Raw genomic sequence first — 16,421 nt, forward strand, 5'->3', positions numbered from 1 at the left:
TAGAAGGCCAGCTTAGCCCACTGTTATTAGAGCAGATCCAGCATCAGAGGGCCACAAGGGGTGCCTCACTTTATTTGGGGTCCTGCAGGAGTACAAGAGACAAGGACCTCAGCCTTACTAGAAGACTGTTCTCAAAGATGAAAATTACTAGGGAAAACCATTTCCTTTCATTGATAACCGATGCTCCGACTTTCAGGGCCAGGCTTCCAGGTCACAGACAGTAATCCAGGAGAGGCCGAGGACAATCCCACTTAGATTTGTGGTAGACTTTACTTTCAATAACTATGGGGGCCCCACGTACATGTAAAAATCCCAGGCTCCCCTGGTGGAAATGTTTACACCAACCATGCACCACATGTGAAAACAGCAGGACGCACAGAGGAGGCAGGGCTCCACAGGCACATTTCTGGGGGGCGGGGAGCCAATGGGGTTGCCTCATAGAGTGGTGTAGACAGAAGGGGCAGGGGTCTGGAAGCAAAAGACCCAAGTAGAAAGTTAAGCTCTGCTCCTCCTAGCTGTGTGGCAGTGGGCACGCTACATAAATTCTCCTAATTGTTTCTACATCTGTAAAAACATCTGATAAGATTATTTCTCTCCTTAACTTATCATGAAGAATGAATGATGATACATTCAAAAGTGCTTTTTCGTCTCTAAAGTGCTAAAAAATAGATTATGTGTTCTCTCTCTGGAGCTGAAGCTCTTGGAACTAATGGGTGGAGTGATTCGCAACTACAAGCTGGTGCGTTGTGTACACCCGTGTGCATGAGCATGCATGCGTGCGTGGGTGTGTGCATGCATGTGCACGTGTGTGTGTCCAGGACAAGCAGGACATCTGCCCTTCCTTTTGTTACTTTCCTTTGGAACCCATAGTAAAATACACACTGGGGTGGGGATTTCATGGTATGGGCTGAACCTTCTCTTTCCAGTCTTCATTTATCTTTCTCGTACTGAGGGAGGGAAACAGCAAATATCAAACCCCTAGAGTGAATTCCTACACATCCAGGAAATACAGAATGCTGGTTCCCGAGCCAAGTATGTTATGTTATCGTATCTGGTAGATGTGTGCTTTATCTGGACATAAACCTTACCCGGTGCAGTAATCGAGAACTTTGAATGGGGCCTTTCTTTTGATAAGAAAACAGTGGGATTAAGGTTACTGCTGAGTTGGGGCACCTGGGTGACTCAGTGGTTGAGCGTCTGCCTTCGGCTCAGGGCGTGATCCCGGGGTCCTGGGATCAAGTCCCACACTGGGCTCCCTGCATGGAGCCTGCTTCTCCCTCTGCCTGTGTCTCTGCCTCTCTCTCTGTGTGTGTCTCTCATGAATAAATAAATAAAATCTTAAAAAAAAAAAACTCACTGCTGAGTTATGACAGGAGACAGGGTATGCTCAACCTCTGAGTCACCCAGACGTCCCTCTTTTTTCTTTTTAAGAAAGCATCCCCTGCTCTGGGAAGAACAGCAAAGTCCGTCCATGATAGGCAGCCCAGGTGTATGCCCAAGAACCCAGGGTGATGGCAAACTGCTTTCACTCACTGACGCTTCCCAAGAATAGCCACTGGGCTCAGGAACCGTTCTCTGGGGTTGACTTAGAGACCATGTTCAGCATTTCTTCCCCCACTGCACCTCCTACTTCCTGCAGCTTCACTTATTTGGGGGCAGAACAGCTCTCTGGGCAAATCAACAGTTCCGTGGGCCTCCTCCCTGGAGAGTAGTAGCTCTGGGCTCTTCTCCACCAGGTGGGCTACCGGAGAGCCAGAAGGGTCTGATTCAATGGGATCGGGGTGACAAAAGAGCACTTCCGTCAACCCAAGGGAAGGGAGCAGCAGGAAGGGAGCTTCGCAGGCATCTCGGGAGGGCTCTGAAGGAATGCAGTGTAAAGCTGCTCGAGTCCACCAAGAAATATTTGTGAGAATGCGTCCTCAGCGAGGGCACGGCCCCTTCCCAGAGTTATTAAATTTGAATGCATGGACTTATGTGCCAGAGGGAGAAGAAAACTTTTATGGGTTTAAAATGATGGGGTTTTTCACACATGTGTCAGCACTAGCAATGCTATGTCTTAAGAACTGAAGCCAAAGCATTAAATAACACGACTGATAAGCCTGTTGCATTTCCAGAGTAGGTGCAAGCCAGAAAAACAGGGATGCCTCTTTGAAAAGTTTCTTTCCAGGAGGTGGCAACTCCAAGTGGCCCCGGCTTCCTAGGAAGTACTGGTTTATTCAAGGACTCCCCACCCCCACCCCAGCTCTTCTCTTCCTTTTCTAGAATTTTGGATGGGTTCAGGAAGAAGATCCCAGTGTCCATATGCAAAGGTGCATCTAGGCGGGTCTGACATAAGTGGGACTAGAGACCAGGGAATGGGTGAGGCCCTCTCCCCAGGTACTTCCCAGAGGCATCCTAAGGGGGCGGGAGCCTTGGACTCACAGGGAACAAGCAAGAACCGCAGAAAGAGGAGAGTCTCCCAGGTGAAAACGCAGCCAACATCTCCTGGGGGACTTTCAGCCTGGCTCATTGAGATGAGTTACCTGCCTGTCCCATTCCACCGCTTGAAATATATTTTTAGGATATTTTCATGAGCAACGTGTTCGCTGCCAACCCTTTATAGATCGGTTACAAAACAGAAACTCTTCCTTACTGCTCAGGAGAAGTGTAGAAGGGGGGGGGGGAGAAAAAAAAATCTTGCCTGTAATTGAAGGCAGGTTGGGAGATGTTCACGCTTTGAAATTCTCCTTCTTGTGAAATGTTTATGAAACACTTTCCACAAACGAGTTATGCAACCAGGACAACAGCTTTGATCGTTTTCATCGCCAGTGATCTGTTCATTAGTGTTGGGCTATTTCCCCCAAAGACAGCCATGTGAAAATGTCATGGGAGGGGCTAAGGATGAGCACCCCAGCACCCCCCATGCCCCATCACGTGACCCCAAAACAGATGGTTCATAAGGAGGTCCACGGGTAGGGCCTGGCCAGAACACCACCTTCTCCACCACCCATGGTCCCTGCTGTCTCCTACCCCCTGGGAAGTTTATAGTGCTGTTTGTAAAAAGAGCACCAGGAGAAAGTTGGAGGATCATTCCCTTAAGGGACCTTTGCCAGTGTCTTGTTATGTAACTTTATACCCATCTCTGGAGCTCTCTGGGCCTCTGAGAGATGGGAAGGTAAATCCGCATCCCTACGCCCCCCAGCTGGGAGGCGAAGCCAAGTAGGACTGTGTGAAGGCTCCCGGCTCCTCAGAGGGGGCTCTCTCCTTTCAGAATGAAGCTACTGCTTTTCTCAAGCAGGTGATGTCAGGGAGTTCATTGGGATTAGAAAACATAATCACCCATGATGACTTTTTACCTCCCTGGTCACTGCCCAAGACTCAGGGTAATACCTGTACATAGCGCAGTGGGTGGAGAAAATCCTGAACTAACAAACCTTGTCTGCTACAAGGACAGGATGGTCAATGGCTGCGACAGAGCAGAGCCCTCTGCGGTGGCCCATGTCCCCAGGGATTAGTCCACCCCAGCAGGGCCTGGAGAGAGATTCCATTTGCGTGACAAGAACCACCCCAAAGGGACCCTGGAGACAGTCCTCACCATTCCAGGCAGGCTGTGGGTTTGGTTGGGTTTTCACGAGTACGGGGGAAATTGGATTTTCACCCAATTTGCCTCGGGTTCTCACATTAGAAGTCAATGGGATTCCAACAGAAGCCTCTCTATCTCACCTTCCAGATCCACAGCCAACACCCAGTTGCCTGGAAAGGCTCCAATCTTTTCCATTCGACAGCACTGAAAGGGATTGCTTTTTTTTTTTTTTTTTTTTTTTTGATTTGGGAAGGACTTTGTTTCTTGATTTCGTAGTTTCTTAGCCCATGGACTCAGAGAATCGTTGGAGTGTGTGGGGAGGCTGGATGTGCTTCCCTCCCTTCAACTCTCTCGCAGAGATCCCCACCACCCCCATTCCCAAGCAAAGCAGAAGTTTTAGAACTTGTCCCCGAAAAAGAAATCTCCTTTCGTGTCTCTTAATTTGCTTTGTGGTGGACTCTCTTCTTTGGGGGTTACTGCCAGCAGCCCCTATCCAAAGGCTAATGAAGTAGGAAAAATGAAAGAGGAAAATGTTGGTGAAGCAAAAATCAGGAGGATGACACAGGGGGCGATGGTGGTGGTGGTGGTGGGGGCAGGTAGGGGATTGTCAGAACGCCCCAGATGAACACCCAAAGGGATTTTCTGCTATCACATCATATTTAGAACTGGGAGGCCAGCAGTGCCCCTAAAAGAGTTTGGAGGGCAATTGATCCAGGAAACAGATGAAAGGGTGCGTTTTCTTTTATGATGGCGCTCGCTTCTGAAATTAAGTGTTGCAGGAAGACCTGGCACTGATTCTAACAGATAGCACCCAGGTTGGAGGCAAAGCACATGTTTTCAAGCTCTGTCATAGCTGCACCTTCTTATCTCCATTGCGCATAATGAGTCTATAAAGGAGCCCTGCCACTTGCCTCTGAGCTGGAGCCGCGCCAGGCCGCCTGCGGTGGTTCTAGGAGCCTGGCTTTGGCTTCCCTGTTCTCCCTCTGTCCCCCTTCTTCCATCCTGCCTCACCTAGTCCCCCCACTGGAGTGAGGGATGCGCTGGGGCGGGAGGGGGGCCTAGGAGGGAGATGTGGGGAGGGGAGGCTGGCCCCAAAAGGCTTTGCTTAAGTCAAATCTCCTAGAGCAAACCTTAAGGGTGGTGGTGGTGGTGGTGGTGGTGGTGGTTTTAAATAAGTAGTCTTATCATCTATTCCTAGCTTTTTTAAACCTGCTAACAAATGTTTCCCCGGAATCTAGGATGTGAAAACTCTAATTTCTAGGGGAAGAACTAGGACACCAGAGCTTCTTAGACGGAGATGCCAAGCGTGGGTGGGAAGAGCTGAGGGGCACTCCGGGGGGTAGGGATGGGGCTGTCTTGGAAATCACTCCTGGGTGGCCATGCCTTGAGAGTTTTCAGAAAGTCTCAACTCTCTGCCCCCACGATGCGACTTCCTTGTCTCTCTCCCTTCCTCCTCTCTGCCTCCAAGGCTCCAGAATAAGTCTCTTTAGGTGGGAGAGGAAAGGAATGATTTGTGAAGGCTGTCCCTGAAAGAAGCACCCTCTTGACCAATTTTGGTGCAACCACAGCTTGTTGGTGCTGTTTAGGTCCGCTTTACCTCAGAACGTCATGTCAACGTGGACTAGACAAGTGTGCCAAATGCACTAGGGAACTGGAACTTATCATTCCATTTTTGGACCGGAAGAAGGAAAAAGCGTATAGAATCATAACAGATGGAGAAATCAAGTCTCCTACAGGCGAAATGATTGCTGGAGGTTATGTAGTAAATTAGACTTGGGGCTAGGACTTAGAAGCAGGGTCTAGCTCCCTGTTCAAAGTTTTCCTGACTGTACCTCCCTTGAAGATTGCAGAGAGATGGGTTCTCTCTATGCCTTTTATTCAATTAAGTCACCTTAATTCCCCACTATGTGCAAGGCACCACATTTAGGACATTCGCTCTTTTCTTGGTCTCTGACGTCACTCACTCGGATCTTCCTAGCTCTCCAGCCAAAGGGAAATCTTTCTTTAGTGATCCGAAGACCACTTCTCTGCAGCAATGAAGTGTAAATGCAGCTGTCCATCTGAATTTTTAACTTGGGGTCAACTAAGGCAGAAGCGATTCTAGGATGTCAGTGACATTCCCAGTGTAGACCAAGAAAATGGTTTGAGCAGGACATCCATGGTCAAGAATTTCCATCAAAAGGGTCTCCCGCCCCCCCAAAAAAAAAGGGTCTCCCCAGTGTCTTTTTAAAGGTGTGGTCTAGGGGCAGCCCAGGTGGCTCTGTGGTTTAGCGCCACCTTCAGTCCAGGGCATGATCCTGGAGACCTGGGATCGAGTCCCACATCAGGCTCCCTGCGTGGAGCCTGCTTCTCCCTCTGCCTGTGCCTCTGCCTCTCTCTCTGTGTCTCTCATGAATAAATAAATAAAAATCTTTTAAAAAAAATAAAGGTGTGGTCTAGATCCTATGCTCTTTTAAAAAATATTTTATTTATTTATTTATTTATTTATTTATTTATTTATTTATTTATTTATTTTTATTTGAGACAAAAAGAGAGCAAGAGAGAGAGCAGGAGCTGAGAGGCAAAGGGAGAGAGAGAAGCAGGGAGCCCAATGTGGGGCTGGATCCCAGGACCGGATCATGACCTGAGCTGGAGGCAGATGCTTAACCAACTGAGCCACCAAGGCACCCCTAGATCCTATGTTCTTTGTCATATTCTATGAATTCAAAGTCATTGGACTCCCCCCTCCCCACCGACTTCCCAAAGAAAAGCTGCCAGAGGGTAGTTAGTTGTTCTCTAGGTGGGAGGAAGGGTGGGCACAAATAGTGCTTCCCGCCCTGCCCTTGGACACCTGGGAAACCCACAGGTGGGTGGTTGGTGCTGTCATCCAAAGGTGGTGGAGAGAGGCTAGAAGGATTTAGAAGCCATCACAGGCCCCTCGGGCTGCAACTGCAGTAGTGACTATGAGGGAGACATGTCCCCACCTGTAGGGAGACAGGCAAACACTGTCACCAAAGCCACTGGGCAAAGAGGGCTGGCTGCAGAGGTAATCCACATGCAGGAGATGGATAATTGTGGAAAACGAGGAGGAGATGGAGGGGAAGCTGGCTCCCAGACTTTGGGATTCTCTGGACCAGGAAAATAAAAATAAAAAGCAGAGCATGGAGAAGATTGATAAAGGGCTGCCAATACGTTGTTTTGTTTTGTTTCACTTTACGAGGTGGGGAGTTTTTACTTATTTTTAAAGATGTGTTAATTTGAGAGAGAGGAGTATAAGCAGGGGAAGGAGCAGAGGGAGGGGGAGAGAAAGAATCTCAAGCAGTTTCTGCACTGAATTTAGAGCCCAGCAGGGGGCTTGATCCCACTACCCATGAGATCCTGACCTGACCCAAACCAAGAGTCAGACCCTCAACTGACTGAGGCAGCCAAGCAGGCTGCGAGGTGAGCAGTTCTTAAAATACTATTTAGAGGATGCCTGGCTGGCTCAGTCAGAGAAGCATGTAACTCTTGACCTCCAGGTTGTGAGTTTGAGCCCCATATTTGGGTGCAGAGATTACTAAAATAATAATAATAATAATAATGATAATAATAATAATAAACAATATAAACCAATAAACAAAAATAAAATAAAATACTTTTTAGGATCAGCATCATTTCGCAAAAGAAATCCTAAATCTCTCCCAAGAAAAAAAGAACATCATCTCAGAATTTGAAAGAAATGTAAAGTCATTAAATAAACTTATTTTTTTCTCATTTTATTGAGAAAAAGGGTGAGCTATAGTCTGTACCAACACAGCCTGCAGAATGGTGTTAGAGGATGATCCATTCTCAGTAAATTCCTCCTACTTATAGATTGTTATTCCTTTTTTTTTTAAGGATTTTATTTATTTACTTACTTACTTACTTATTCATGAGAGACACAGAGAGAGAGAGAGGCAGAGACACAGGCAGAGGGAGAAGCAGGCTCCATGCCCGGAGCCCGACGCGGGATTCGATCCCGGGTCTCCAGGATCGCGCCCTGGGCTGAAGGCGGCACTAAACCACTGAGCCACCCGGGCTGCCCACCTTTTTTTTTTTTTTTTTTTTTTTTAAAGATTTTATTTATTTATTCATGAGAGACACACACAGAGAAAGAGAGAGAGAGAGAGAGAGGCAGAGACATAGGCAGAGGGAAAAACAGGCTGATGTGGGACTCGATCCCAGGACCCTGAGCCAAAGGTGAGCCAACCACTGAGCCACCCAGGCACCCCCAGATTCTTACTCCTGAGCACAACTCACCTCTCTTACCTGCTGCCCCGGACTGAATGGCACAGGCAGGCTGGAGGCCCCGTAGGCACCGAGCTAGCCCTTTACTCTCTGGCCTAGTCCCTCATCCACCTTGACCATCTCTAAGTCTCCACATCTGCCTGCCTGGGGAGCCCAGACCTTATGTTGTCCTCCTACCTCCTCTTACAGATTAAAACTGAGGACCTCAGCGACTCCCTGCAGCAGAGCCTCTCACATCGGCCATGCCACCTGAGTCAAGGACCTGCCATGATGCCTGGAAACCAAATGTCTGGGGTAAATGCCAGCCCATGCCATGGAGCCCGGTAGTCCCAGCGGGCCAGTGAGTTTAATTCAAGCCTTCTGCAAAATGCTTGACCTCTAGACCTGGCTCTCAGGGAATCCAGATAAGTCTGAACACCCCCCCCCCCTTTGCCCCCTGCAGGGAATGTGACAAAGGGATGAAGGCCTGGGGTGGAGATTACAGAAGAACCTCATGAAAGGGAAGCTGGGCTCCCTCTATCTCTCTGGGACAAAGGGAGCCAATCTTGCCAAAACAATGGACCTAGCAGCTACGGGGCTGGTGTCTGCCCGCCATCTCTCCATCTCGGGGGAGCCCTGTGATGACAGCCACTGCTACAGATATAGAGCATTTCTGTTTCCAGTGAGCCCACTCTCCTCCCTCAAGCTTTTGCATCAAAGCCAAACTAGAACAGAGTGTGTTGGGGGAAGAAAGAGGCACCCTGAAACAGTAACGACAAATGTCTGAGAGGGCGGTTGTCCATGTGGCGAGCCTTTCTCCTGGTCTGGATTACCTGGGGAAGAAATGCCACCCCCTCTCTAGGAATATTTAAGAGTAGGATGTGCATGCATTCCTTCGCTTCTTCATCCAGCAGGGGATTACCGTCTTGGTGCACAGAGCCCTGGGGGTCAGGATCCCCCAAGCAAGCATAGGGGATTACTATTTCCCCTTTGGGAGCTGGTGGAAGGAACTCAGGGGACGTGGACTTTGTGTCCAATCTAATCGGTTGTATTACAAACTAATAACTTACTCTTTCTTCCAGGAAAAGCTCAGGCTCAGGAAAGGCCAAGATATATGCCTTTTAGCATAGTCAAGTGGCATGAGATTAAAAAAACAAAATTAGACGATTGGGATTCCATGTCGTTTCTAGGGTGAAGCTCTGAGAGATGGGTAATACTCAGCCTGTGGCTCCGACATTTACAGTCGAGTTGGGAGACAAGCCTGACAGACACAAAAGTTAAATAACAATGCAAAGTTTAAGGACACTAGGCTGCAAGGCACTGCTTGGCTGAGTGCGGGAGCTGTAACGATGCCAGCATTAATGGAATAGCTACTACGTGCCAGGCACTTGAGCTACGCAGAGCCATAAGGCAAGGTCACAGCCAACGAACACGCAGACTCTGGAGACCCCAGGGGACAGACAGGCAGGAGACAGATGGAGCCAGCACCTCCGGCTTGTAAATTCTGTGCTGTTTGTGTTTCCCGGTGTGCAGGACATGACCTCCCTCCATCCACTCCAGCAGCTCGTGCTGGTTCCTGGCCACCTCCAGTCTGTATCCCAGTTCCTGCTATCTCAGACCCAATCTGGGCAGCAAGGTAAGAAGGCTGGCTGGCATTTTCCACATTGACCCGTCCAGCAACTGCTTGCTGGATGAGGGAGCCCAAGTGTAGGGCATGGGTGAGTGGCTCACCCCTCTGGCTTTAAGACCAGATTGTCTACTTCAGGGCCCAAGGGAGGGACTGCCCAGCATTGCCTCTCCAGGCAGAGGGTCCTTCTCTGCTTCTCCCTCTCGCCTCCCTGTTTCATGGTCAGTACAGAGATGCAAGGTAGCAGAGAGCTGGGGGCGGGAGGAGGGGTTGTGCAGCAGTATAGGAAGGAGGAGCTCCTTGGGATGTGCAGTACAGGCAAGTCCTGGGAAGTCTTTTAGGATTTAGGATTAGGAGGATTTCACCTCCGGAAAGCCAGCTGTGCCTCTGTCTGGGTAGAGCGGCAGTGCCACCCACAGGCTGTAGAGGGGGTTTTCAGATATTCTTTGGCAGGGAAATTACTACCAGAGACCATCTCCTTGGCCAAGAGCAAACATATTATAATATTCATAGTAATAGCTAGTATTTCTTGAGCATAAATATGGCAGGGGCTCTGCTGAGTGATTTTCCTGGCTTTTTCAAAATAACCTTGTGCGGTAGAAGTTGTATTATGTAGGTCTCTGGTGACATAATGAAGTTCCATAGCAGTTTGTCTGAAAGCTGTGTTCTTGGCCATTGCCTCTCCCTCTCTCATCTCTATCAACTAGGGCCAAAGAGATGGAAAAAGTAGGGGTTTTCTACCAATGTACAAATCCCAGGTAGAGGCTCTGGAAATCCAGAATCCAAACAACTCTGTCTTCCATCCCTAGCACCTGCCAGAGTTACAGTCCCTGTCCCTAGGTCCCATGGCATCTCAGAGCATTTTTATAATGCTGACTAGGAACAGACTTGAACCTTGAAGTATTTTTTTTAGCTAAACAATGTGTATCATACTCCTAGACCAGGAAAGAGAAGGTTAACAGTTAATTCCCTTTCTCTTCAGAAGATAGTGATATCAAAATGGTCCAGATGTAATCATATCATCAATGGGGACAGTGTATGATGTAGGGGGAGAAACAAGCGAGGAAACAAAGACCCCCTCAAAATTTGGAGTCAGAAAACTCATTGGTTAGATTTTGTTTTTAATTTTAAAAATCACTTACTAGCTGTGTATCCTTGGGAAAGTTAACCGAACCTCTCTGAATAAAAATAGAGTAAAATGAAATAAAATAGAATAATAGTAAAATCCTACCTCATGAGGTTATGAAGGATTATTTGAGATAATGCATATGAAAAGGCTTTCAAAATGCAAAATCTGTGTTAGATTACTATTAGTATCCAAGCCTCTGACTCCTGGTTCAGAGCTCCTTATAAGAACTTTTTATTTATTTATTTATTTATTTATTTATTTATTTATTTATTTATTTATTTATTTATTTTATTTTATTTTATTTTATTTTATTTTTTATTTATTTATTTAAAAAATATTTATTTATTCATGACACACACACACACACACACACACACACACACACAGGCAGAGACACAGGCAGAGGGAGTAGCAGGCTCCATGCAGGGAGCCTGACGTGGGACTCGATCCCGGGTCTCTAGGATCAGGCCCTGGGGCTGAAGGCGGCGCTAAACCGCTGAGCCACCTGGGCTGCCCTATTTATTTTAATAAGGAAAAAATGAAGCCCTGACTTTTATAGACTGAGAGGCATGAAGGTCAGCATGAGCAGACGCTGTACATCAGTGACCCGGAGCAGCTTAGGCACAAGAGAGAACCGCCCCCAACCAGGGTTCTGGTTTGTGCTGAGTGATTGGGGTGACCTGCCCCATTGTCTGCTGTGGTAGCTTGATGGCTCCATTTCTTGCAGTGAGAGTGAGAGCTCCTGGCTGTGGCCCTTCCTAGAGGGAGGCCACCGTCATGACCTCCATTGACCTGGAGAGGGAAGGAGAAAGTGGTCCTCAGGCAGGACAACGAATGGGCAGAGGCCATACCACCGGGGAGAGTTTCCAGAGGCTTGGCCCTGGTCTTCCCTTCTCTCTCCACCTTTCCTCCAGAGAATACAATGTCCTTGCTCTGCCAAGAGCCTCTGGCCAATGGAGCTGTCTGGCCCCATGCACTCGGTCTGGCATCCTTGCAGATTTGCCCGGGCCTTCGTAGCCTACTTCCGTAGGCAAAATGGAACTCGTCAGCTCCTCAGCTCCAGCAGCCTTTCTTTCTCTGCTGGATTCCTTCAGCCCCGGTTATCAGATCCCAGAGCAGGCCGCCTCGAGCTCCCCAGCCCATGCACCAATCCAGGCTGGTGGGGCAAGCCGAAGGACTGGTTTGGGGGTTGCTGTTTACCTACTCATCCCCGGTCTCATTCACCTCCACCTGTGTGTGGCAATGGCTGGCCGTGCCTGTGGGGGCTTCGTTCACAGGGCTGGAGGTGGCTGGAGGGACCTGATGAGGGTGCAGGGGGTGGGGACAGTTATCTGGATTCCAAAGCTGTGGAGCGTGTCTTTCAGATGGCCTGGATTTTATTTGTTTGTTCCTCTGTCCCTCCCCTTCTCGCCCAGGTCTGCAGCCAAATCTTCTCCCCTTTCCACAGCAACAAAGCTCTCTCCTCCTCCCGCAGACAGGGCCTGGCCTGGCGTCCCAGGTAAACAACCACATTCTTCCTGTTTCCTCTGGGAATAACTCAGCTCTCCTCTCCACAGAGGAGCTCACTGGTTTGCCCCCACTCCCTCGATGGTGCACTTACCCCTCTGGGGAGAGGGGCTAGCGAGGGTCCATCCCTGCTCACACATGGGGAAGCCAAGCCACAGCCATGAGAAATGACTGATCCAATGTCCCCAGTGGAGCCAGAATCGGAGCCCAGATATTTCAGCTCCCTGCTCCCCTCCCTGCTCCGTGGTACTGGGCCTCCAATCCCACCCTGATGAGGCCCTGGCTTCACTCATTCCCCATAGGATCGGGAGTCAGCTAACTTTCCAGGGATGCCACGGTGACTGCAAAGCCCAAGGAGGAGGCCAGAGTCCCATAGGCCTGATGTCCCAAGATGGCAAGGCCACGGTCACTCACCTCTGGGGCCCTCTTAACACCTAGTATTCTAGACCGCCTCCTGCAGTGTGCACAGGTGTGGGTCAGGAGGGCTGAGATCTGCGAGAGGGGCAGTTTGTAGAGCTGCCATGTTCCCATCCAGCACCTGTTGGCCAGTTAGGAGGCACCTCTACCTCTGGCCAGATGCAGCCTGGTGCCAGGTGTGCAGCTTGCTACGAGCAACAGGAGCTGTGTGGTGGCTGCACCTCCTCCCCTATACGCTAACAACCTGCACAGCTGCAGGAGACGGCTTTGCAGGGACAGATGTGCAGAATTGCTGGGAATAACTGCAGGGCCCCGTGTCCCTTCTCTGAGCTTGGATCCCCATGGATCACTAGGGGCCCTGGCACTTGAGGGCTAGAGAGGCTGCTGAAGGGGAGAGGGTGCCATCTAGTGGCTGATAGGAATGGGGACGCCGGAGTCCTGAAGGCTTCCATTTGTTCCGGAAGACTCAGAATCTCATCACCATCGACATAGGTCCGGAAGAGATCTTAAGATCAACTCGTACATCTTAAAATATGAGAAGCAAAGAAACTGTTGAGGTTATTAAGATCGTCCTGGGCAGTGGTAATAAGGGACTTGCTTAGGGTGGCGGCAGTAAGAGTAGAGAGGAGGGAGCCAACCGGGTGATGTTTAGAGAGGTTGAAGGAATGCAAAATCCAATTTGGTTGGTATCTGATTGCATGTGAAAGGAAGGGAGAAGAAGGTCCAGCAAAGAACTTGGTATTTGTTAAAGAACAGATGAATCAAGGAAAAGGAAGTTTCAGGAGGGCTGAGGCCCTACCCTGCAAAATGGGATCAAATCCATAAGGCTTCCGAACCATTCTGTTCTAGAAGATCCTTCACCAGGGAAATGGGTCCTTCGCTTCTCTCTGGTCCTTTGACCTTCCTCATCCAGAAGATGCTCCTCTGAGTGGTAAATCTGCATATCATGGAGGAGAAAAGGAGGAAAGTTAACCCCAGTCTAGGAAAAGAGTAAACTGGGAAGGGGAGAGAAGAGGGTGGACATAGGCCAAGTTGTCCACGTGGGCAGTGAGTGGCCCCTGGACTGAACACAACGCCTGGCCCCCTCAGTCTGGGTCCTGAAACCTGTGAAGTGATGGATGTCTTCAGGAGCTGGATTCACTCCTGACCCCAAAAGGGCACAACATGGACTCTAGGTTTTAGGGTCCATTTTTCTATGGAAATAAACTGAAGGAAGACTATCTCTCAACAATCATAAGTGAGATCAGGCTATATTTAATTGGCACTAGATTACCTCTGACTTAAAACCAAGAAACACCACCAAAACACTGTCATGAAAGAAAACGATGGGTTAGAGAGTAAAATAGCGGTCACAAGAGTTTAAAATTCTATGAAAATTCTATTAATATAACGAGTCTCAGGTGTCTCTGTCATCCTCGGTTAATGCCTGTTGAACACCTTAGTTACTTTGCTTTGTGGAAAAGAACAGGCAAGGCAAACAACCTTTTCCCTGTCCCGCTCTAAGATTTGTTGTGGGGATCTTTGTAAACAACCGCGCTAGCTGGCTCCTTTTACGGGGAAAACTGAAAGAAGGAAGTTACCTGCTCAGAGTCAAACAATGAGTCATAGACTAAAACCCAGAAAGGCCACCTCCCCGTCCCACACTCCTCCTGTTTCTACCAAGCTATTCTAGCTATTTGGTGTCCCTTCGTAGAAACCCCAGTTTCTCACTGCCACACCACTGAAAAAAAGTAGGAATTAAGTGTACCCAGGGATCTGTCATCCCCTAAGTGAGCCTGTCAGTACACAATACCAGAAAATGCCATTTGATCCGTTGACTGTTTGTGGATCTGTTTGGCATTTGTTCCCTCTTAGGCAATTGGGCGCCCCGGGCTGCCAGGATCTTCTTTAGAACCTCATCTGGAAGCGTCCCCGCATCTCCCAGTGCCCAAGCATCTACCCAACTCTGGAGGGGCTGACGAGCCCAGTGATTTGGAAGAGCTGGAGAAGTTTGCCAAGACTTTCAAGCAGAGGCGCATTAAGCTGGGCTTCACACAGGTTTGGTTTGCAGGGATCTAGTAGGAATTGGGTTGAGTGAGTGGACACTGGACTTCCCGAGTGCACATTTCAGGAGCAGCCTGAGGTTCCAAGTGTTTGGGGCAAGCCCATCATGTCTCTGTGTTCCTAGAGAATAGGGCACAGCTATCATTGCTAAGGAAACTGAGGACACTGCTGGAGGTCAGGGGAGGAATAAGAGCCAGGCAAGGGGTTAGGCACATGGGCATGGCCTAGTCGGAGTCTGGGGAGGGAAATGAACCAAATTCTCCCTCTTAGAGGGAAAGAAACCTGGAGAGGAGCCAAGGTGATGGGTAGGTGCTTGAAGGTTCTCCGGGTGAGTGATCCTAGGATGGTGGGACAAAGACGAGAAGGAGCCTGTCTCTCCAGCTCCTTCTTCCCTCTTTATCCCCATGTGCAGGGAGATGTGGGGCTGGCGATGGGAAAGCTGTACGGCAACGACTTCAGCCAGACCACCATCTCACGATTCGAGGCCCTCAATCTGAGCTTCAAGAACATGTGCAAGCTCAAGCCACTGCTGGAGAAGTGGTTGCATGATGCAGGTAGGCATCAAGGACACAAGGATGGATGGCGCCCTAGAGGATTCTGCAGGGAAGGGGCCAGTGACTTGTCTGTGTTGAAGCTAGAGGAGTGAATATGTAAGACCCCTCCTCCTCCTGAGTCTGGAACCATTTGAGAAATAAGACACAGGAAACAGGCAAGTGGAGATGGAAATGTCCGCTTCATTACTGAGAAGACCCTTTGGAGGACATGGCATTAGGTCTGTGGTCATCAAGACTTGGCCCCATTCTCCACCAGAGACCCACGCAGTCTGGACCTTAGGACAGCTTCCCAGAGTGAACACACCTGTCTTGTGCTCTGGACCATGTGTGGGTTAGGAAGATAGGGAAGTGGGCCCTCTAGGGTCTCATGGGGGAGAGGGGGAGCCCTTTATCTGGCTAATCTTGAGTAGGTCTTCAGAGGTCAGAGAGTTACTATGAGCTAGACTAGCAGGAAAGCTGGCAGCAGGAGTGGGGTTCACAGGATTCAGTCCACAGGGTCGCCTGGGAGGTGTTCCAGGAAGTCAAGGGTGCAAGCCAAGGGCGAAGCGTTTGGAATACTAGATGGAAGCATTTGAAGTCAGAGAGCAGCGTGGGACAGGGTTTCACCACGGCACTATTGATATCTTGGGCCAGAGAATTCTTTGTTAGAGGAAGCTGTCCTGTGAATTATAGGGTATTTAGCAGCATCTTTGGTCTCTACCCCCTAGATGCCAGCAGCACCTGCCTCCCATTAAGACATGCAAAAAAAAATGTCTCCCGATCCTGCCAAAGGCCCCCTGGGTGACCAGTGGTGGTGCAAAATCACCCCTGGCTGAGAACCAGTGGTGTTGGCAGAAAGAGAAGGAGCAGGGCCAGGGCCAGGCTGGGCTCTAGTCAGTAGATACAGGACGAGGAGTTACTGTGGAGAGGAGGGGTAGGGTGGGATAGGCAGCCAAGGGGGTTACCCCCTCACAAGTCCCTCTGCATGGACCATGGGGAGGGGGCAAGGAAGCTGCCCCCCATAGGCAGCTTTCCTCGGGGCACTGAAGTGAGAGATGACCAGAGCCCTTCTAGGTCATTTCTGGTGTGCCCCCCTACCCAACCCCTGAATCCTTCCTGAAGGGTATCCCTGCCCATCAATCCTACAGCCTCAGCTCCCACACTTAACACTGAAAAGTGACTTCAACACCCACATTCCTCCAAGTGCCATTGCTTTTAGCTCAAAACCCCACTTCCCCCTTTTACTGGGTATTCGCATCCAGACACCCACGAGTGTGCCTCGCAGGACCCCTGCCGGCACCCACTCACACCTACGCAGGCCGCCCGTGGCCGAGTGTCTCTGAACCATGACCGCAAACAGTGGAGGCGCTGGCGTGGGAG

The 16,421-nt window shown here is 49.6% G+C and overlaps 1 protein-coding gene across 7 annotated transcripts in view; it reads left to right on the forward strand.

Annotated features, from left to right (window-relative positions):
• Nucleotides 1-16,421, forward strand: part of POU2F3 (POU class 2 homeobox 3) — a 75,394-nt gene that overhangs the window by 47,451 nt on the left and 11,522 nt on the right. For 5 of the 7 annotated variants that reach the window (XM_072822370.1, XM_072822371.1, XM_072822374.1 and 2 more), the window contains 5 exons: nt 7,997-8,101; nt 9,320-9,422; nt 11,958-12,040; nt 14,320-14,502; nt 14,921-15,062. In XM_072822370.1, coding sequence (XP_072678471.1) covers nt 7,997-8,101; nt 9,320-9,422; nt 11,958-12,040; nt 14,320-14,502; nt 14,921-15,062 — 616 coding nt within the window. Of the gene's footprint in view, nt 1-7,996; nt 8,148-9,319; nt 9,423-11,957; nt 12,041-14,319; nt 14,503-14,920; nt 15,063-16,421 lie in introns of all 7 variants that reach the window. The other 2 variants (XM_072822373.1, XM_072822372.1) reach the window with 1 other exon arrangement.

Source organism: Canis lupus, chromosome 3 (genome assembly GCF_048164855.1).
Source record: "Canis lupus baileyi chromosome 3, mCanLup2.hap1, whole genome shotgun sequence".
Classification (NCBI taxonomy): Eukaryota; Metazoa; Chordata; class Mammalia; order Carnivora; family Canidae; genus Canis; species Canis lupus.